At 39.5% G+C, this 22,139-nt stretch overlaps 1 protein-coding gene across 10 annotated transcripts in view; it reads left to right on the top strand.

Annotated features, from left to right (window-relative positions):
* LOC131223329 (pre-mRNA splicing factor SR-like 1) overlaps positions 1-21,853 on the top strand; it is a 34,943-nt gene extending 13,090 nt beyond the window's left edge. Inside the window, exons 3-6 of one of the 10 annotated variants that reach the window (XM_058218690.1) lie at positions 1,099-1,204; positions 10,223-10,294; positions 10,552-10,627; positions 20,784-20,971. In XM_058218690.1, the coding sequence (XP_058074673.1) occupies positions 1,099-1,204; positions 10,223-10,294; positions 10,552-10,627; positions 20,784-20,826 (297 nt within the window). In that variant the 3' untranslated portion in view covers positions 20,827-20,971. Of the gene's footprint in view, positions 1-1,098; positions 1,205-10,222; positions 10,295-10,458; positions 10,628-20,740 lie in introns of those variants that run through there. The other 9 variants (XM_058218691.1, XM_058218692.1, XM_058218688.1 and 6 more) reach the window with 9 other exon arrangements.
* The last annotated feature ends 286 nt before the right edge of the window (positions 21,854-22,139 follow it).

Below are 22,139 nucleotides of genomic sequence, written 5' to 3' on the forward strand. Positions count from 1 at the left end.
ACTCATTATAGTTTGATACCATGAACAAATCATTATCATCATCATCATTTGTCGTCATCGCCATCGTCATTGTCATCGTCGTTGTCGTCGTCATCGTCCTCATCCTCATCGCCATCATCATCGTCGTCGTCATCGTCGTCGTTGTCATCATTGTCATCGTCATCCGAGCTAAGTGCTTTCAGCTATTCAAATCCTGCTGAACTAAGTGCTGTCAACTATATGAAACCTGTTTTGCCATACCACTCTATCACAGACCATATCCCTAGTTAAACCATGGGTCTTCAAATCTTTTCTTACTACCTCCGCCCACATCCTTCTGGACCTTCCCCTTGCCCTTTTAGGGCCATCAACTTGAACCAACTTACCCCTAACTGGCGCAGTTGTTTCCGTTGCACAAGACCAAACCATCCAAGTCTACCTTCCCTCATCTTATTACATATTGCCTATTGGTGCTACTTGTAAGTTCCCTCGAATCCATTCATTTCTAGTTGCATCCTTCCTTGTCCCATCACTCATCCATCTCAACATCCTCATTTTAGCTATGCTCATCCTATGAACATGTTGTTCCTTGACTGCCACACATTCCATCCCATAGAACATTGCAAGTGTTATTACTATGATCTTCACATTGCTAGATTCCATGAGCCTTGGCCACACTTTAATATATTGTGGCAAATCATCTACTTTAAAGGTAGTCTACATTTATGTCAATCTGTATCTTCCAAAATTTGGACCATACTGTGAATGGATCACAGCCCGAAATCACACCGATCGAACATTAGTCATATATTTCATCATTTAAAATTAGAACACCGACCATGTCATTTTAACCCTCCATTTGATGGCCATGTCTTGGATGGTTAAGACTGCCTGATGATATTTGACTTTCAGATATGCTCCATCTGCTGTGGAGCCCATGATTTGGATGGTCAGGAATTGATGTAGACATGCTCTATACACAGTAGATGAGTTGCTACAAGTAAATTGTGGCAGATGCACTCTGTAGTCTGGTTCTTTTCATATTGGTTACATAGTTCTTCAACACAGTCTATTTTAGCATCGACTCTTGAGTACTAATGCCCTGAAATGGTTTGGCAGATCGGTTTTCTCTACTTGAGATATGCTGCAGATCCAAAAACTCTTTGGGGTTGGTTTGAACCTTATGTGAAGGATGATGAGGTATCTGTCAGGGCCTCTTTTATCGGTACATACTGTCATGGAGAACTCACAAGTTTTCATTTTGGCACTCAAGAGCTCTGAAATTCCTCTCATTTGCTTAGCATGGCTAGTAAAGATATTTGTTAATCTTCAATTGTTTTCTTTCAGCACCCATCTTCAATGCTCTATTACATTTTAAAACATTTTTAAGTTTCATTGACCCAGCATAGAGTACAAAGGCCTTTTGTTGGTAAATGAAATAAAATTTTATTGTGGACAGACAACCACATTACCTGGAGAAAGTAGGTTGTAAATTGGAGTCTCTACTAACCAAATTGGGAAACCAGGGTTGATTAAAACCGAGGATCTAGAGATTGTAAAAAAGAGGCATGAACTTGATAACAGTAAAGTGATTCTGCACTTAGGGGATGGGGAAGGCATTAGTCACCTTCCCCACCTAGCCCCGGGCAACTGTGTTTTGGAAACGAAATTCCCAGAAAGACATTTCAGTAGAGTGTAAAGAAATTACTGTAGAGTGTAAAGAAATTACTGTAGAGTGTAGAATGAAATTTAGATTGATGAAGAGTCACTTAATCTAGATGGTTGATTTAATGGAAGGGTAAGTTAGGGTTATGGGAAGAGTAATTAAAGTGCATTGGGGGCTTTGGAAGTTTCCTAGAGGTTGTGTGTATGGGGTGGGGGGTGGGAAAACTAGATGAATTTGGCTGGATAGCTGTTGGAAGCTCCACCTTAGTGTTAGCCTTGATTTCTCAGGAGAGGCTTGCCGTGATGATGACCTCTTCAATTGAAAAGAAAATTGAGGAGAATGAGAGACCAAGGAATTCCTCCTCTCTAAAGTGTTTCCAATGTTCGAAATATCGGTATCGCGCAATGTATCGCACACGAGGGATACGGATACATATCGGTTATCGCACGAGATATATCGTTTGTATCGCGTAATTTATCGCACTTTTTGGGAAACATGGGGAAACATTGAGAAAATAATTGAATTTTTCAATGAAACTTTAGGGATTATTAAAAATACCTTAATACATACTTTTAAATCATAAAATCTCAAAAAATAAATACACATAATATGTTTCCTTTGTATAGGGTCCTAAGCTATGCGTTGTCTGACTGAACTAATCCAAGAGGCATGGGACACCTATCTCACTATAGGCATGGGATACCTATGCTCTAAAATAATATGGAAAAATAGATAAATGGCATGGATATAACACATACATCATGGTGGGCCCCACAGAGTACTATCTAGTGGCCACCTGTCAACTCGGCGCGGGCAGCATCAATAAGCAATCCGCTTACGTGCTAATCCACCTCAACAACTATGTGGGTGGGACTTGACTGTGGGACCCACCATGATGTATGTGTTTATCCAAACCATCCATCAATTTGGAAAGATCATTTTAGGGCATGAACCAAAGAATTATGATGATCCAAAGCTCAAGTAGACCCCACCACAGAAAACAGTGGGACAATGACGCCTACTGTTGAAACCTTCATAGGGCCTACCATGATGTTTATTTGAGATCCAACCTGTTCATAAGGTCACATAGACCTGGATGAAGGGAAAACAATTATCAACTTGATTGAAAACTTTTTTTCCCCTAAGAATTTTTCAATGGTGGACATTTAATTCACACTGTTTCATGTGGTGTGGTTTAGATCTTTATATATGTTTTTTTTAGATCAAGCCATAAAATTATCCGATAAATTAGATGAACGGTGTGGATGTAAGACATATACATTACAGTGGGCCCCACAGTTATGGATCCACGAAACCGCGCTCGGAGTTGGGTACTCCCCAATCCGCGCTACACATGTAACTAGCAATGTGGGTGGTACCCTGACTATGGGCCCCATCATGATGTATTTGTTGTATCCACGCCGTCCATCCATTTGGAGAGATTATTTTAGGGCATAAACCAAATAATGAGGCTAATCCAAAGCTTAAGTGGACCCCACTACAGAAAACAGTGGGGAAAGTGACGTCCGTTGTTGAAATTTGACAACTTACTGTGGGACCCACCATAATGTTTATTTGAGATCCAACCTGTTCAAAAGTTCATGGAGATATGGACTAAGGGAAAACACAAATATCAGAGTGAAAAAGAACTTTTGTGGCCCTCAGGAAGTTTTTAATGATAGGCATTCAATTCCCACTGTTTTCTGTGATGGGTCCATTTTAGCTTTGGATATGCATAGTTCTTTGTCCCGTGACTTAAATTGATCTCTCAAAACAAATGGACAGAATGGATATGCAATATACACATCAAGGTGGGCCCCACTGTAAGGGCTACATCATCTTTAAGTGCAACCGGAGTCGCACCTAATCCAAGAGAACTCGAATCAAAAGACCGAACCTCTTCTTCTCTGTGAAAGGAGCAGCCCGCGACCTTTGCGATTTGGAATCCATTCAAAATCTCCAAAAAATCTCTCTCCTTCTTTCTTTATTTCTTTCTATTTCAAAATCCGTACCCAAATCCCAAAAACCTCGGCGAAAATGTAGTTTCTTTCAAAGCTATTCTCTTCGGAAGAAGAAAAAGGGGGTTTTAGACTTATCCAGTGTTGTCGGCCCACCAAATCCAGTCGAAGGCCACCCCTTCAAGCAGATTTGAGGTAAGAAATATTTTTTCCTTTTTAATTTTTTAATTTTTTTTAACAAGAAGATATTGACGAATGTCGGTGCTATCGTGTTACAATCAAGGGAAAAATCACGATATATGCCGATATATAATCAATATCGGCAATATCGCACGAGGTGTCCCGTATCGGTATCGGTTGGCGTAACGGTGACCTCCAAAACCGATACGGATACGAGGGCGTAACGGTGATACGGGGGCGTAACGGGCTGTAACGGCGCAAAATTTTTTTTTTTGCTAAAAAAATATGAATTAAATCCGGAATATTCTAAGCATTCCAAATATGCATTCATTTATAAATTGGAGCATGTTTATGGTGGTGTAACGGTCCACTCTTTGGTGAGAAGTTGTATCGGACTGTCTGATGAATTTATGAACCAGATAACCTGAATTTGACTACAAAATTCATATATTTAATTTTCCAACTATCTACTATCAATGATAGATATATTAGAATGAATGTAATTTGAAAATATCTTACATTTAGGTGCTTGCAATTATTTTTGAGGGCCAAAATTCATGCGTAAATAGAAAAAAATATAAAAAAAAATATAAAATGGCACCCCAAATATGTAAAATGCACATTAACATGTTCTACTATGATTAACACATCACATGACATCGTTAAAACAGCAATAGAATCATTAAAAAATGATTTTTCGAATTTTCAAAAAAAGGGTCGAAATAAATGCGTAAATAGAAAAAAATATTAAAAAAATATAAAATGGCACCCCAAATATGTAAAATGCACATTATCATGTTCTACTATGATTAACACATCATATGGCATCATTAAAACAGCAAAAGAATCATTAAAAAATGATTTTTCGAATTTTCAAAAAAAGGGCCGAAATAAATGCGTAAATAGAAAAAAAATATATATATATAAAAAATGGCACCCAAAATCTGTAAAATGTATATTAGCATGTTCTAATATGATTAACACATCATATGGCATCATTAAAACAACAAAAGAATCATTAAAAAATGATTTTTCGAATTTTCAAAAAAAGGGCCAAAATAAATGCGTAAATAGAAAAAAATATAAAAAATATATAAAATGGCACCCCAAATCTGTCAAATGCACATTAACATGTTCTACTATGATTAACACATCATATGGCATCATTAAAACAACAAAAGAATCATTAAAAAATGATTTTTCAAATTTTCAAAAAAAGGGCCAAAATAAATGCGTAAATAGAAAAAATATTAAAAAAATATAAAATGGCACTCAAAATCTGTAAAATGCACATTAACATGTTCTACTATGATTAACACATCAAATGGCATGATTAAAACAGCAAAACAACCATTAAAAATTGATTTTTTGAATTTAAAAAAAAGGGGGCCAAAATTCATGCGTAAATAGAAAAAAATTATTACATGGCACCCTAAATCTGAAAAATGCACATTAACATGTTCTACTATGATTAACACATCATATGACATGATTAAAACAACAAAACATATTAAAAGAAGTATAAATACTTATTTTTGACGAATTTCTGAAAAATGGCCCATTGAGTTTTGATTTAAAAAAAGCTGTAATATAATTGTTTTTATCTCAAATACCTAGCCAAAGTTGGTTGAAATTAGTAGTAGAAGGAGTGAGAAAAAGTTTGGAAGGAAGATGCTTCAAAAAAACAGCAAAAATAGAGCTTAAAATGAAAAAAAAGAGTTACCGATACGGGCCCGTAACGGCTCGTAACGGCCGTTACACCCCGTAACGGGCCCGTATCGGCCGATACGGGTACAAAATCGCGTAACGGCCGATACGACCCCGAAACGCGTAACGGTTCCCACCGTTACCGTTACGTATCGGCCGTTACGGCCGATACGTAACCGTTTTGGCACACCATGCGCATGATATTTTAGGATATTTGTGCGATATATCGCATGATACATAGGATTTTGGGGACCTTTTCTATTTCTGAGAGACTTCTTAAGGGTTTCGTATCGATGGCCATCGATAACGATAATATCAGCCGATAGTATCGATATTACGAACACTGAGTGCTTCAAAAGTTGGTACCCAAAGTTTCAGTAGTAGTTGGCTTCTTAGGACTAGTGAATTTTCCCTTCCTCCAATGCTAGAGTCACCTTTCATCATCATTATTATTTTTTTGTTTGTATTTTCTTAGAAATTTACAACATTTTTATAGAGGCTATCTAGGATCTCTTGAAGATAGAATTCTAAAGTTATGGCTTGGGAATTCAAGATCAGGACCCTTTTCTTGGGGGAAGGGTATCTCTTTGGCAATTAAGGAGAATTTAAAGGCTTTCTGGTATTAGGTGGGAAATGGGATTAGGTGGTATGGAATTGCATTTGGTCTCATGCAAATTCCATCATGTGTTTGGAAATGATGGGAAGGATTTGATTAATCCCGATATTATATCATCCAGAGTCAATGGTAAATACTGCAAAGGATTTTAAAATCCACTACACCTGTGGGCCCCTCGTTGATGCATGTGTTTATCCACGCTGTCCATCCATACGTGCCATTTACACTTGACATTCAAGTTGCATATGGGTACAAGTGAACAACATCGATTGTGAAATGTGATTCGTTGATTACAATTTCATGGTCCACCAAATGCAGGCTTCACTTAATACAGTGTATTTCCTAGGGGAAGAATTTGATCCCAAACATAGGATTGGACAATCAAAATGCCATGGTATTTCCAGACATGTAATCATTGTGCAATGATGGTGTTAATTCCATCTAATGCAATCCCATACCATTTAATCCCTTAGTCCAAACAGGCCATAAAGGGTAGAATGGAATTTAGATGGATACAGGTTGCTTGATCTGGATGGTTGGTTTAATGGGAGGATAAATACTGGTGCTAGGAAGAGTAACTAAAGTGAATTCGGCTTCTAGTTTTTTGCTTGGAGGGAGGCGATTGCCAAATGTTGAAATCCCATGGTTACTACAGGGCTGTTTGGGAATGTTGAAATATTGGAAATGAAATCAGTTTTCATGGCGATCTACTTTTCACTGTTCGTTACAAGAACTGTGGAAATTAATGTCTTTTAAAAAAGGCGTTAAATCTCTTCCCGGTTACGAGAGACACTCCCCATCCTGATTGACCATGAACCTTTCAATGTTTACATGGAAATCAAGTGTGCAAAACAAACATCATAAATTGGATTCATATCCACAGTTTTCCCTGCCCATGGGATTCCACGTAGGTTTTCCATAACATTGTAAATTCGTAAACCAAGGGATAAGTTGCGGTTAGTTTTGTGAAAAAAAAAAAATAGAGGTTAGGGTCTAATTAGAAGGTTTACAATCAGTTTGGTCAACGTTGGGTCAAAGGGTCAAAACAAATAGAAATTGGTATGGATTTTTGTGCAGGAAATAGATTCTTTTTCAAGTGGTTTTGCTACATGAAACTGCCTGATTTCCTGATTGCACATCTTCTTCTTCTTCTCCTCCTTTGTAACATCATATCTTGGTTCTCAAGCTTCGGTTTTAGGTGACATTTAGTTTGTTGTAAAACAGTTGGGAGTGCTAACTAATGGTATTGGTTGGAGTCAATTCAAAGTAGTTTAGAAGATCCCAATGTTGAATCTCAGGCCATTTTTTTCTCATATCTCAGTCCAGACTCTTTTTTTTTTTTTTTTTTTTTTGAGCGGCAGCATTAATTATTAGGAGAACAAATTCTGAATCTCTGTCTAAACTGTCTTCACACACCTTCCAGTAAAGTCTAATCTCATCTTGGTGCTTGGAGGTCAGATTGGGCAGATTTTGGCCTTCTTAGGAAGTTAACTGAATTGAAACAGTGGTATAAGAGTTTTTAATAACTGTTAGTGGAGGTTTGGAAATTGGACTCAATGATGGAACAGATACAGGTTCCCTGAGGCGTGGAAGTGGGGCTTGGAAATCGGATTTCTTTGTCCCAGGTATTGAAAAAACTAAAAGTTGTGTGTGTTTTGTCCCGGGTATTGAAAAAACTAAAAGTTGTGCGTGCGCGCGCATGTGCGTGCGTGCAAGTGTTCAACAGAAAGAACAATTCAGCTTGGCAGGTGATAGACTTTATCTAATAGTCTAGGGCCTCTAGGCTACCCATACAAGATGGGGTATATGCATTTTATATAAAAGAAAACGTGAAATGCAAAGGAAGTTCATACCCATATTGCATACAGTACCAAATTAAAAAGAGAGTTTCATCAGCTGAGAGAGATTTTTCCAATGCATTTGCTTGGCCTCAAGGTGGGTTCTGCTGAATGGTTTTTTACTATTGATGAAAATATGGATCTCATTTTATCTTTGGAGGTTGCTTTCACACATGTACTTCAAGAAGTTAATGGGTTAGTGAATAACTTAGCTCAGGAGTGTGTGCATCGTGAGGCTTTGTTTATTGGGCTATCTCTATTATTCTTTGAGTTTGTATCTTTTCTTGCTATCAAATTTGCATCATAGCAATGGGTTCCTAGGAGGCATAACCCTTTAACCAATATGTTGGAATTTTTCTTTTTTGGAGCAAGCAATAGATCTTTTTAGGAAAACCTTAGAAGACAAAGATTTTATTAGAAAAGCTATAGGGGAAAGTGATTCCCAAGGTCAAGGTCAACAAGATTAACACTATTCTATGAGATGAATCCTCTGCTTTGCATGTCCATTGCAGTACTGGCAGGCCATGGTTTCAGAGATGGCGCATGTCCAACGACTTCTAAGGTCCCAAGTGAAGTAGATGATTTAAAATTGCTTTTGGTTTGCATTCTTGTTAATCATGAGCAGTGTTTAGAGTATTGGCATCGTTACATGTATCAATGACTAGAGATATGGAAACATGTATTGGTATTGCCTATTTTATCTTTGATACACGGAAAAATACCACTAAGGGAAATATTGGGGAAAGTTTGGGAAAAAGGTGGAGCTTTTTAGTGAATCTTTGGGAGATGTTAAAAGCACATGTTTATATATGTAGGAATCAAAATATTGCAAAACACAACCATGCATAATAAGTTCCATTTCTATAAGGGCCTAACCATGCATTGTTGAAAAATCAGTATAAAATAAATTAGCCCACACCCATTGATATATAAAATTTCCACATTAATTAACAATGAAAAACACATACTTTCCAATATAAAAAAATGAAAAGATTAGGATTTCACCAATTCCCCTCCCCCCATTTTTCACTTGAATGTTAAATTATTAATTTTTGGCTACAAATACATGTCAATGCATGGGAATCATGCTTAGACATGGATATCCATGGGAATCCATGCTAACTTATGGGGAAAAAATTTCTATGGATTTTTTGTCACCTTTTTTTTTTTTTTTTGGGGGGGGGGGGGATTATTTTGTTCCTTGGGCTCTCTATCTTTTTTTTTTTTTAAAATTTTATTTTATTTTAAATAAAAATAATTTATAAAGGTTTTTGAAACTTTTTCCAAATTTCTGTCAATTTCGCCTATTTACTGATGTTTCCCTGTATTATCGGGGATATTATCGCTGATATCGAGGATATTATTGATGGTATCACCGATACCAGGAAACTTTTATGAGGGTTTCTTTTCAAAATATCATTGATATCTCAATAGTATCGCTAAGCATCGATATCATTGAAAATACTGGCGATATTTGGAAAATTTTAAACTGCCAGTGGTTTTAGTATCACTAACCTGGTGATGCCGATAATATTGACTATATTATTGATAATATCACCAATATTTGCGTAAATGATCATGAGTTATTTTCCTTCCAGAAGAGCTATGAAATATCAAAATCCATTTTAATTTCTGAAGTAAAAGACATTGTTATATCTCCCTTATCATCTCTGAGGATTCCCCTATACCAGAGTAGCCCCAACTACCAACATGGGTCCTACCATAGTTTAGCTTCCAACAACTCGCTGATGAGAGAGTCATCTGTTGGTGGTATTTGTCCTTGGTTTTGACCTTCACTTGTGGATGATTCTGAATCTTACATGAAAAACTATCTGAGAGATTTCTAGATGTCTCTTCTGTGGACCATTTTGCATGATTCAAGCTAACAAAAATGCTTTGAAATAATGCGAAAAAAATGTGAGGTTGCTTGTAGCCTTGGCACCTGTGTCCAAAATGCTGCTTGTACATTTTCAGGAGTTAGCAAATCAAATTATTGACACCTATGACACAAGTGCCGATTGACATTTTATGCTTGCATAATGGGGGTATTATTTATAAACAGAGTTGAAAAATGGCCATTTAATCTTTAGTCTGTTGGCGTGCAAGTTCTTTGATTTGCTGCTGTTGAGAGTGTCAGTTCCAGAAAATGAGTTCGTCATCATCGTCGTCGTCATCTAAGCCTTATTCCTACTGATAGTTCCACAAATGAGTTCCACAAGCTTAATATGTGACTGTTTCAACAACTCAGGTGAATTAGTATTCCTTATGTCTGTTTCAGGAGTTCTCTCCAGGGTCGAATGGTCGAACAACAACAATGGGCGTATATGTACGGGATCTGCTTCTTGGACAGGTCAGTTCTCATCTTACTTCTTGCTTGTTTTATATTATGAGAAAATTGACTGCTACTCCCTGTGCTTTCTCTCAAGCATATTCTTCAAATATCCACGCACAGCCTTTGTGTACAAGTTCAACCGATCATTGCTCAAATATCTTATCCTTTTGACTGTATTAAAGTCTATATCAGAGATTGGTACTTCGAAGCTAATAGTTTACCAAGGTAGTTGAAAGCTAATTGATTTTGGTCGATGATTCATTTCTTGGTGTGAGATCCCAAGCTTGGGTTGCCCTACGGAAGTTACCAAGAGAGGAGATCACATTTCTATCTGCAACAACTCAGTATAAGGTTTGTAATGTTGATCTTGAAATAAAGCAAAGCATGCTCCAAAAGAATAATATGTGGTCTGCCGTCCGCACTCAACTTTTTTAGTGAAATCCTTCCCTATTAGTAATGTTGTTATTTGTTTAAAACTGCTACTGCTCATTTCATGATCACAGTTCACTTATAATAAGGTTTGTGTGTACGTGTTCGTGCTTTTCAAATATAGAGTCCTGTGATACTTATTTTGCAACACCTGATTTAATAATTGCAGAATAGTCTCCCATATCTTTGTTTGTTTTTCAGTAAATAGACTGATAAGAGGGGAAAAAAGAAAAAAAAGAAAAAGATCCATGGGATGGGATACAGTTGTGTCAATGGTGATTGTTATGATGATAGTCTGGTATAGGATGTTAGTTTAGCTATCCTCACACCCAAAGATAAGTTGTTTGTCAGGTAGCTGACCAGCTTGGACTGTTATCAATCGGTTCTGAGATGTGAAGCATTTGCTGTATGCTCTTTATTGCATCTTGAAATGGCCCTAACCACTGTGGTTAATAGGATGCTACTTTGTTGTTGAAGGCTTGGTAAGTTGTTTCTTGAGTGCTTGGGGCATAGTTTGAAACCTGTCGGGTTGATCCAGGGCCTGCCTGAGTCAACCTAGTGAGATCATTTTCCGCGTCCCTGGGTTGGGAAAACCAGGTGGGCCTGTTCTGGGTGCGACTTGGGCTTGGTTTACTGAGACAAATTGGGATTCGGTTGACTTGGCCTGGTTTAAACGAGTATCGTAAGGTTAATTTTGTAATTTTAAAAGAAAAAGGAGTAGGGTTTCTCTATTCTTCTCCTACGTGCCAAAATCGGCATATCACTCTTCCTCTAGGCACCATTCCTAGATGACTATCCATGTCGGTCCTGATAGTAGAGGTGTTTGAAACAATATTGGCAATTAATAAGCATCAAGTTCACTTTCGGCCGTTCTATTATGTTGTTTAGAACTTGTTGGTTAACCGTCATGTCTATCATCCCTTGTCAAGTTTTTTTTTTTTTCCCAGATCATTGTCCATTTTGGACCCGGTAGTAGAGAGAAGTTTGAAAGAAGATTGCGATCTTGCAAGCATAACTACCTCTCTTTCCAGTAGACCTGTGTTGGTTAATTATCATGTCTATAATTCCTCAACATTCAAGATTTGGCGTGGTGGCTTGAAGGTTGGAGATATTGCATAGAGATTTCTCATGTGAAGATAAGAGGAAGAATGCTCAACTATCATTTAACTAAGTAGGAGCTTTACAAACCAAAGGGGTAAAGTGGTAAAGGTGGTGGCTGCATTAGGGGGACATTGTGCTCTCTCATCAAAATGGTGGTGGAGATTTGGTAGTAAATCTAAAGGCTCTTTGGTGTCGAGTCATTGAAGCCAAAAATAGGGAAATGAAAAAAAAAAGGGTTTTGGGGAGTGGTAAGAGCAATGGGACTAGGGTGTAGAATAATATTAGCAAATTGGGGATGATTTGAATGAAGTTAGAAAAGTATTTTAAGGGGCACTAGATTTAGGGTGGGTGAGAGGGAGCTTGAGGATTTAGGAGGGTACTTGGTGCAATTGACCCACAACCTCATCTTAAGATCTGGGACCTGTAATCCATCTGGATGATAGACGAGGACTCTTGATGCATATAAAATGTCTTGTTAGATTGGTGGGTTCAACATGGTGGTCCAATCAATTGGGTGGACCCCACACGTGTGGTGTAGGCAAACCATGAGTGCACAAGTCCTTAGGGTTTAGCCTTTTAGTTCCTATTTTAGTAAATTTATTATTTAATTTATTGGAGTTGGTGACTTGTTGAGCAAGTTTCCCTAAGGTAGCTAGCATTATCATCACTTGTTTTGTGAGCCACCTTTTGGTACCAAACGCTATTCAAATGGCATAAAATTGGTCTCATTTGAAGGTTCACTGCTTTCAAACGAGCATAAGATTGTGCGATTCTCACATGAATTGATTTGAGTTTTGGCTAGATTATGGAAGGTTGTGTGGTTGTGATAGGATTTAGGAGTGTATTTAGTCATTATTATATTATTGAGAAAGATGGTTAGGATTAGATTTTTTTATTTTTTTATAATGACGGCAGGGTGTACCCGCCCCCTTTTTGAGGCGAGACTATTCCCTGTGGATGCACGCAATCACCCGTCAACCACGTGGATCGGATAATCCATGGTTAGGATTAGAAGTAATGAATGGTTGAGATTAAATTAGGCTCCTTTTTTTTATTTTCTTTTCTTTTTTCTTGTGGAAGAGTATATACATGTAATGTTTCTTTTATGCAGGAATGATAGATGAACATTCTTTGAGTCTTAGTTTAAACATTTGACGAGTTTTTCTAGGGTTGTGATGACTTCTCTAGATTATGTGGTGAGACTCTACACAACGACCATTCGGAGAGGTTTCAAGTCATCCATCCTTTTTCTATTCCTCCCATCCTCAATCCTTCAACATGCTGATCTTTTTTATCCATGTTTGAAGGTTTTCATATTCCATACGCATCAGTTCGATATTAGAGCAAGTTCACATCCTTGGAATATGTTTTGACATTGACAAACATTATGGATTCACATGCAACTAGATGTATGGTTCATAAAAGGATCATCAAGATGGTAATTGATGGTAATAGTGTGATAACTTCATCCTTGCGGTTGTAAAGAAATTTGTAATATTAGGTTATTTTTCAAAGTGTGAGGAACATCCAATCTGTTGCTACCTTTTGTTATAATCCTTCATAGAATACCACTCAGTATACATGTGATGCTCGGTTAGGCCTATGGACTATTGACATATTCTTTTTGGAAGACGATGGATATAAGATTGAAATGTTGATGTGCGACAATTAACCACTTGTTCTAAAAGCTCGAACGGTTAGAGTATGACGAATTAATCCCTTTATCTCATAGCCCAAGCCCCACATCACATGGGTTAGGACCTCGGCCGAACCCCCTTCGTGGGCTCTAAATCATATGGGCCACCCACCCCGAGTGTGTCCCCGCATCCCACGGGCTACCCCACTCGAGCCCGATGTGAAATGCGCATTAATCACCCCCGGTGAGTAGTCTTGAACATGAGACCTTCTTCGTGGGCCGCACCCACCCCGAGTGTGCCCCTGCATCCCACAAATGACCCTACTCGAGCCCGGTGTGAAAATGCCCCTACATTAAATGCCATCCATGTGTCAAGAAGAATATTTACTCGTTCTAGAAGGATTGGAAAAAGTTCGTCATGAAACCATCAGGGGAGAGCTAGGTGTCCATGAAGCCCATAGAAGTAAGTATTCCGTAATGGTAACGGTGGCTGTAACAGCCACCACTGTAACCTTTACGATACGGGTCGTAACGGCTGTTATGACCCCCATAACGGTCGTCGTGACCTCTCTCTCTCTTTTATTGAAAAAAATCGAAAAACCTATATCTGGCCCGCAACATTGGAAAAAAAAATAAATCCAAAAAACCTGTATCTATCCCGTAACAGACCATTACGAGATTGTTATGGCTACCGGGTTGTTATGGCCTTTACAAGGGGCATAACAGGCCGTTAACGGCAATTATGGGTCATGTTTTCTAATAACGGTTGTTACGACCCCATAATGTGTAACGGTTGCCACCGTTACCTTTACGTAACGGCCTTTAAGGTTCCATAACGACCTTTATGGCACACCATGAGTAGTAGTACAAGAGAACGCTAGCTTTTATGCCCTTTAAAGCCAATCCCCATGGTTCCCTTTGCTTTTAATCATCCCACATGGCATATTTAACATCACATTAAGTCATTCTCATTTCAGTTATTTTGCATCATATGGGCTTGTGCTTAATTGCAAAGTTCGTTTAAATTCAATGAATCCACTAATGATATTATAGCAAGCCATGTGCCTTGGTTTGGCCAATTACATAGAGGGATTTGGCTTAGCAGTTTCTTATTGTTAGAAAAGTGTTCATTGCCAGTGGTGTACTTGGGCAGTGCATCAGGAAGGTTGTTGTTGGGTATTAAACAACTGCACAAGCAGTGGCTTGTTCTTGGCTACTTTGGGAGAGGAGGTACTTGCATCAGTACATGAGTGTGCACACATGTGATTGTAGCACATCGAACAGGGATCACTTGAGTGAATTATCTTATGGCCCCACTTAGAAGCATACACTTCAGTTGCACCTTTTGTGACTCCCCTGACTGGAGATTTCATCATGGAGACTTGTGTTTATCTCACAAGGAGGTTTTGAGGCATATAAATTGAGTACCAATGAGGGGCAATATTTAGGTGCTCTTGGGTTTTCCTAAAGAGACTATATATATCCCATGGTCACCTGAAAGGGATCCACATTTTAGTCTCTTAATTGAAGTCTGATTGCCATGGAATACCACTGTTACAATTGGCCCTGTTAGTCATGCCGGTATGCCATCTTCTGTGTCAAAAAATGTATTCAAAGAAAAAAGTACTGTTTTTGCTTTATTAATAAAAGATTGTTTCTGGGTCATGGTTGGTCTTCAATGATACCTTATGGCATGGTGATGACGAAGTAGAAGGATGGACGTCCTGTGCAGTTACATTGGAGAGTTCCATGTGCATGAAGACCGACCCCCCCCAACCACCCCCCCCCTTCTCTCTCTCACTCTCATACCATGTGCATGAAAACCCTAAGAACCTATTATATAATAGTGATGGCATTCTTTTAGTTGGATTAGGCTCCTCTCTCTCTCTCTCTCTCTCTCACACACACACACACACGCGCTAGCGCGCGCGCGTGCCCGTGCGCACACACAGTTGGACCATAACTTGTCCAACTGGCTGGACTTGAGACGTCACACACACACACACCATAGTTTACAGTCCACCCAGTGGATAACTTCTAACCTGTTAAGTGCTTGTGACATCCAATCCTCCTAATAGGTTGGCCCCACCATGAGGATCACCTAGTGCAAAAAACAGCTCTATCTTGTAATCAAGTGAGCCGTACCATAGAAAATAGCTTATAACCATTAATAAATAGCAAAATACAAGTGTTGTCTACTTGATCAATGGATATGGATGATTTTTGCATGGAGTGTTCCTCAAGGTGGGGCTAATCTATTGAACGGGTTAGATGTCCCATGCACTTACCAAGTTAGAAATTATCCGCTGGTTGGACCATAACCTCTGATCCAAACTCTCGAGTCCAGCCACTTCCATTTTGCTAATTTGGATTAATAGTAATAAATACAACGTAGAGGAGCTATTTCATAACTTTGGAAAATACTATTTTGCATGAGAGCATTCACTCCATCCATGTTGTATATACAACATCCAATTCTATCCTCAATTCTAGGACTTAGGGAAAAAAATTAGTGATATCCACAACTCAGGTGGGTATCACCATAGGGAACATTGGTGATGGGATTCCAAACATAGGTTGGTTTGTGAGGCCACCATGGTGTGTCTCTTTCATCAAACCTGTTAATCAGGTGTAACCCACCAAGATGAAGTAAATATACAAAAATCAAGCGGCCCACGCCGTGTGGTTAGAGGATTTAGGAGCAATTTTCTCATTTGTGTAGCCCAAAAGAGTTATTTATAGAACTGATCTTTTGCATGTACGGTTTATATAAGAAGTCTCACCTAATGGACGGAGTAGATTTATATATACAACATGGTGGGCCCCACAAAGATTGGGTGCTCTATGCACTCGGTAAAATAGTTGTTGAAGGCGTTGTGGGTGCTAGCCACTGTCATTGGTAAATTAGGGAAACCGATTGTGTAGTGAGGAACTCGCCTCACTATGTGGGGCCCACCATGAGGTATGTGTCATTATCCACACTGTTCATCTGTTTTATGGCTCATTTTAGGGCATGAGCCCAAAATTGAAGCATATCCAAAGTTCAAGTGGACCACACCACAAAATAGTGGAGATGATGAGATCCACCTTTGAATCCTTTCTAAGGCCCACAATAATGTTTATTTGTCATCCAACCTATTCATAAGGTCACACAAACATGGATGAAGGGAAAACACAAATATCAGCTTGATCCAAAACTTTTGTGGCCCCCAAGAAGTTTTCAATTGTAGGTTTTCAATTCCCATTGTTACCTATGGTGTGGTCCACTTGAGCTTTAGATATGCTTCAATTTTGGGCTCATGCCCGAAAATGAGTTGGAAAAACGAATAGACGGCGTGGATAAAACATAGACATCACGGTGGCCCCCATAGACTTTACTCACCACGCTCCTCTGCATACATGAATTAGTTCCCTCGGGAGGTAGATTGCCTGTGCCCCCCTAAGTGGGACCCACCATGATGTTTGTGAGAAATCCACCTGGTCCATCCATTTTTTCAACTCATGTTAGGACATGAGCTCAAAAATGAGGTAGATTCAAAACTCAAGTCAACTAGACAACAGGAAACAGTGGGGATTGAATGCCCACCGTTGAAACATTCGTGGGGCCACAAAAGTTTTGGATCAGGGTAATAATTTTGCATTTTCAGTTCATCTTAGTGGGAGTGACCTTCTGAACAGTTTAGATGGCATATAGACATCAGGGTGAACCCCAGGAAGGTTTCAATGGTAGGCATTTCCCGCTCCACTTTCCTGTCGTATGGCCCACTTGAGTTTCGGATCTACCTCATTTTTGGGCTTATGTCCTAAAATGAGCTAACAAAATGGATTAGATGGGATGGATTTCTCACAAATATCATGGTGGCCCCACCTAAGATCACAAGCAATCCACCCTCCCCTCTTGGTCCTGTCACAGTTGGCAAATCATAATGGAAATAAATGCATGTAGAATGGTAGTGAGAGAGAGAGAGAGAGAGAGAGAGAGAGAGAGAGAGAGCTCATGTGCACCTTTGCACACACGTCTTGGGCACAAAATCTGAATGGTCTATGTGACGCGGCACCCCATGAAACTCTGTTGGCCCATAGCAAAGGGAGAGGCAAATCAAGGGAGGAAACTGTTTCCCTTTGGTATGACCCACCAGAGTTTTGGATCAGGCTAAAAGTTGGGCTCTAGGGGGTTTCATGGGGTGCCGTATCACATGGACCATTTGGATTTTGTGCCCATGACACATGTGCAAAGGTGCGCAGGTGATCATCTCTCTCTCTCTCTCTCTCTCTCTACACACACACACACATGCCCCTGAGTGCCTAAACCCATCTTGAAGCTCAAGTTTTCTAGGTTTGGGAGAGAGAAGAGGAGACCATTATCAATGACAAGGGGCCTTTATAGAGTAGCTTAGGGAACCCATTGGAGGCCATCTTCCTCATGGATTGGTTGATCGATCCTCATCAGCGTAAGGCTTCTTCTCGAGAGGTATTTAGAGATTTATGTGCATCTCCCTGCAGTTAAATTTTTATTTTCCCTTGTTCTTCATCCTTCACAATCCTAGGGGATTAAACATTATCAAGCCTATAGAGAAATCAATGGCTGAACTGAAGAAAGCGGCAACAGATGAATCTACAACTAGCTCCATGAATGGATTTATGGATAGATCAATTATCGGAATAAAAATTGCTGGGTCAACGACCCAGAAAAAAGAAAAGAAGATGAATTGAAGGAAGACTTGACCGTCGGATTGATGAAAGAGCAAGGTATTAAAAAATGGTTATGTAATGGCCAGTATGGAAAAGAAAAGGAAGAAGTCCTGTAATGGCCCGTTACGGGCCGAAACAGGGTATTTTTTTTTCTTTTTTTTCCAAAAAAAAGAGAAGAGGACGCAACTCCCATTACAGCGTTACAGGCTGTATCGTAATAGTAATGGTGGTGGCCGCAACCGTTTTGGAATACCTTGTGAAAGAGGTGAAGGATGAATCAAGGGTTAGATTAGTAGGCATGAATGCATTGGTCATGTCCCAATGATCTCAACCGACTATTCAAGATTGAAGTATGTGATGGAGAAAACAACAATTTTGGTCCTTGTTCATACAGAAAAAAGCGATTATTTGCCATGTGGAGCATAGTGACGATTCAACGGATTTGATAGATGGGGCCTCCATTACCCTATCAAGGCAAGCATAGATGCATTGAGCATGTTACAACAACAAGAAACAACAGCACACAACTTGAGAAAGATGATGAAGACCTCGGGAGGGAAATGATTACATGGGAGGGCATGAGGGAGCAGAGACATATAGTGGATTCCAGGGAGAGTTTGTGTCAGGCCAACTAGTGGGCTGACATCAACTCCCACCAAAGTTAACAAGAAAGTGATACAAGGGTGAAATATGGCAAACTCGAGGTCGAGTTTCTCCCTGGGAGGCATTGATTCAATCGGCCCGACCATCACATCTTGGATCGAGAGGTGGGACCCATGATCGATGCAGATGATATAATATAGGTGATCCTTCAAAAATAAATAAATACAGATGATAAAAGTGAACCCTATATACACATATGGTATTTCCAATTAGATTAGTAGCCCCAACGTGATGGTCTGATTAGTTAGTGGACGAGTCCATGAGTCCATTCACTTTACTTTTTGAATCCTTATTTTAGTAAATTTGTTTTTTAATTAATTGTGGTATGCGGAGCAAGTTTCCCTTTAGTACCAGTTTGCCAGTATTTTTGTCACCTATTTTGGTGGCCACTTTTCAGTTACCCAGCGATGTTAGAATAGCAATCCTTGTTTTAGTAAATTTTGTTATTTAATTAATTGTTATAGTGATTATTGAGTTTGTGATTTGTGGGGCAGGTTTTCCTGCAGTCACAGTTCACTAGCATTTTTGTCATTATTTTGTGGGACACTTTTGCGTCACGAAGTAATGTTAGAATGTCATGAAATTGGTACCTTTAAAAGACTGGAATTTAGCTTTCAAATGAGGCTATACCATGCGATTCAAACCTGAATTGAGTGAATTATGGGCAAATATATGAAAGGGCTATATGGTCACAGAGTGATTTAGTGGTATTTTAGTCATTATTATTATTTTATCAAAATAGATGATTAGGATTAAGATTAAATAATAGTTTGGGTTTTTGGATTTCTTTCAGATTAAGATTAAATAATAGTTGGGTTTTTGGGTTTCTTTTGTCGGGAAAAAGTGTATACATGTAAAGAATATTTTGCGAAGGAATGTTGGATGGAGTTTCAGTAAAAATAATTGTTTAAACTTGTGATGGTTTCTTCTAAGGTTCTAAGATTGCGTGGTGAGATTATACACAACCACGATTAAGAGAGATCCTAAAGTCATGTATCCTTCTTTTATTTCTTCCTTCCATTCTACTAGTTGTCTTCATCTACCTCTTCAGCTTTCCACATGTCTGTTGTCTATATTTGGGTTTGGGAGATGTCTCTTGCATCAGTCTACCCTAGGATGAAGACTAGAATAGGGTTTTCTTATTAAGGATTTCTTATTAATGGTATGGTAATGATTGGTTCATCCAATTAGTGGGATTTTTGCACCTTGTGTAGGGTTTGAGGTCTCACGAATTGCAATTTGCTGATACTGTGGATTACATACCTTAGTCTGTTTCATTGAAATTGCTTAATTCATACATGGATGGTGTTGGATTTGATTGCTTACAATTTTGACTGCACACATTCTCCTCCTTATGGATCTATTCCATGTTCTTGGGCAGCATGTTTACCAATTTACATGGTTCACTTGACTAATAGTGGAACACCTTTTTCTTTGGTACATGTGCTGCTGCAACTCTTTTAAGCAGTTGCAACTGAATTTTAAGCTGTGTTTTAGTATTCTGCAGTAAAGGCAGGTAGCCCACGGATTGCTGAAGTGAAATCTAGTCTGCCAGTTGGGCCATGTGGGATTGGTGTCCCACACGATGTAGGCCATGTTTCAATCTTCTGTTTTCTGTAATTAAAAAAAAAAATATTTAAAAATAAAAATAGAAATCCTAACCACTGTAACAACGGACTTTTGAGTTTAAACTGTTGCCTGTGCTATGATGTTAAGCTGTCCATTGATCAAATTGCTAGGGTCATTTGTAGCATTACATACTTTTCATGGCCTACGTTGGACCCACCACTTTAAGTTTCTGATTACCCCACACACAAAGGTCCCAACCAATGACTGTGAATTCACTTAGTTGTCCACAGACTACCTGATCGGATTTCTTATATGTATCTCATGAAGTTATGATTGGAGAATCCAATAATGATCAATCTTAATGGATGTGCAAGGACTGACTGAACTGGATCTATGTCCTGCATTGTGATGGTGCAGTACTACTTTGATACCCTCTTCCCCCGCACACCTGTTCCGATAATGCGCCAGATTGTTGCGAACCTTGAGAGAATGAAGCTCCCCACCAAGCATTCTGGCGTGACAGGAGAATCCAGTCGCCATGGATCAGATGACACTGCACGTCGGCCACCTTCTGTGAAAGCTGCCCTATCAGTTTCCTTCGGCCAGCGTGCTCCCCACCGTGCATCTACAAGGGACTCATCACCTGTCCGGCGGACCCTACCTCCCCCACATGATAGAGATCGCAGCGAAGATCCACGGAAATCCAGCCCCAGACACCGCAGCCGGAGCCGTGAACCTGATCGGGACCGTTCAGATAGGGACCGGGACAGAGATAGAGACAGATCGGACAGGGACAGGGACAGAGATAGAGATAGAGACAGAATGGAGAAGGACAGAGATAGAGACAGATCAGACAGGGACAAGGATAAAGATAGGAGGCATGGTTATGATCGACGCGAGGATCGCGACGGTAGGGATTCTCATCGGTCCAGGTACTCAGAGAGAGAAAGCAGCAGGCGGGATTATGATAGGAGCAGCCGGGACGGCAGTAGGCATGGAGATTCTGGTTCCCGGCGGAGCAGGAGCCGAAGCAGGAGCAGAAGCAGGAGCAGAAGTTTGCAAGTTCGCAGCACAGGCTCCGATCACCGTTCGAGCCCATTTGGAGATGGGAGCAGGGAGAAGGCGTCCGTTTCAAGCAATCTGGCCAAGTTAAAGGACCTGTATGGTGATGGGAGTGACCCGAAGGGAGATAGTGGGGCCAACAGAGGTCCTAGGGATATCGGCAGTGAAGAAGTTATCAGACTTGGCGGGTCCACTTGGAAGTAGAGTGAAGGGATTATAATTACCAACGAAAGAGATTGTTTTGTAATTGTATTAGATGAAAGGCCGAGACATCAGCAGTAGTCTTGGGAAGAGTGGGTTTTTTTTTTTTCATTTGGAATAATCAGAATCTCTTTTAATCACCAATTTCATGCCAAAACAACCATTACTGTATTAGGTGCTATTTTCAAATTGGCCCATGAATTCAAAGACATTGATCAGCTCCATTTTAACTGGGTTTTTTTTTAAAAAAAATACTGACTGGATGGTTAGAATTGTCTGATTGTCCGAATTTTGCCCTGATCATCAGATGAACACTTCAATCACAGACGGCAGCCCTGTGAACTGTGGAAACTGATGCAGGCCACGATTGGTGGGGGATGTCAAGTACACTAAAGATGCAATTGAGGGATTTTCATACTTTCATATGTCGAGTTGCAGTGATAGAGAACCGTTGGCATTCTTGGGCATCCGCTCAGTTCTTCCCAGCTCCTTCACAGGGCCCCAAGTCCT

The sequence above is a fragment of the Magnolia sinica genome, chromosome 13 (genome assembly GCF_029962835.1).
Source record: "Magnolia sinica isolate HGM2019 chromosome 13, MsV1, whole genome shotgun sequence".
Lineage (NCBI taxonomy): Eukaryota > Viridiplantae > Streptophyta > Magnoliopsida > Magnoliales > Magnoliaceae > Magnolia > Magnolia sinica.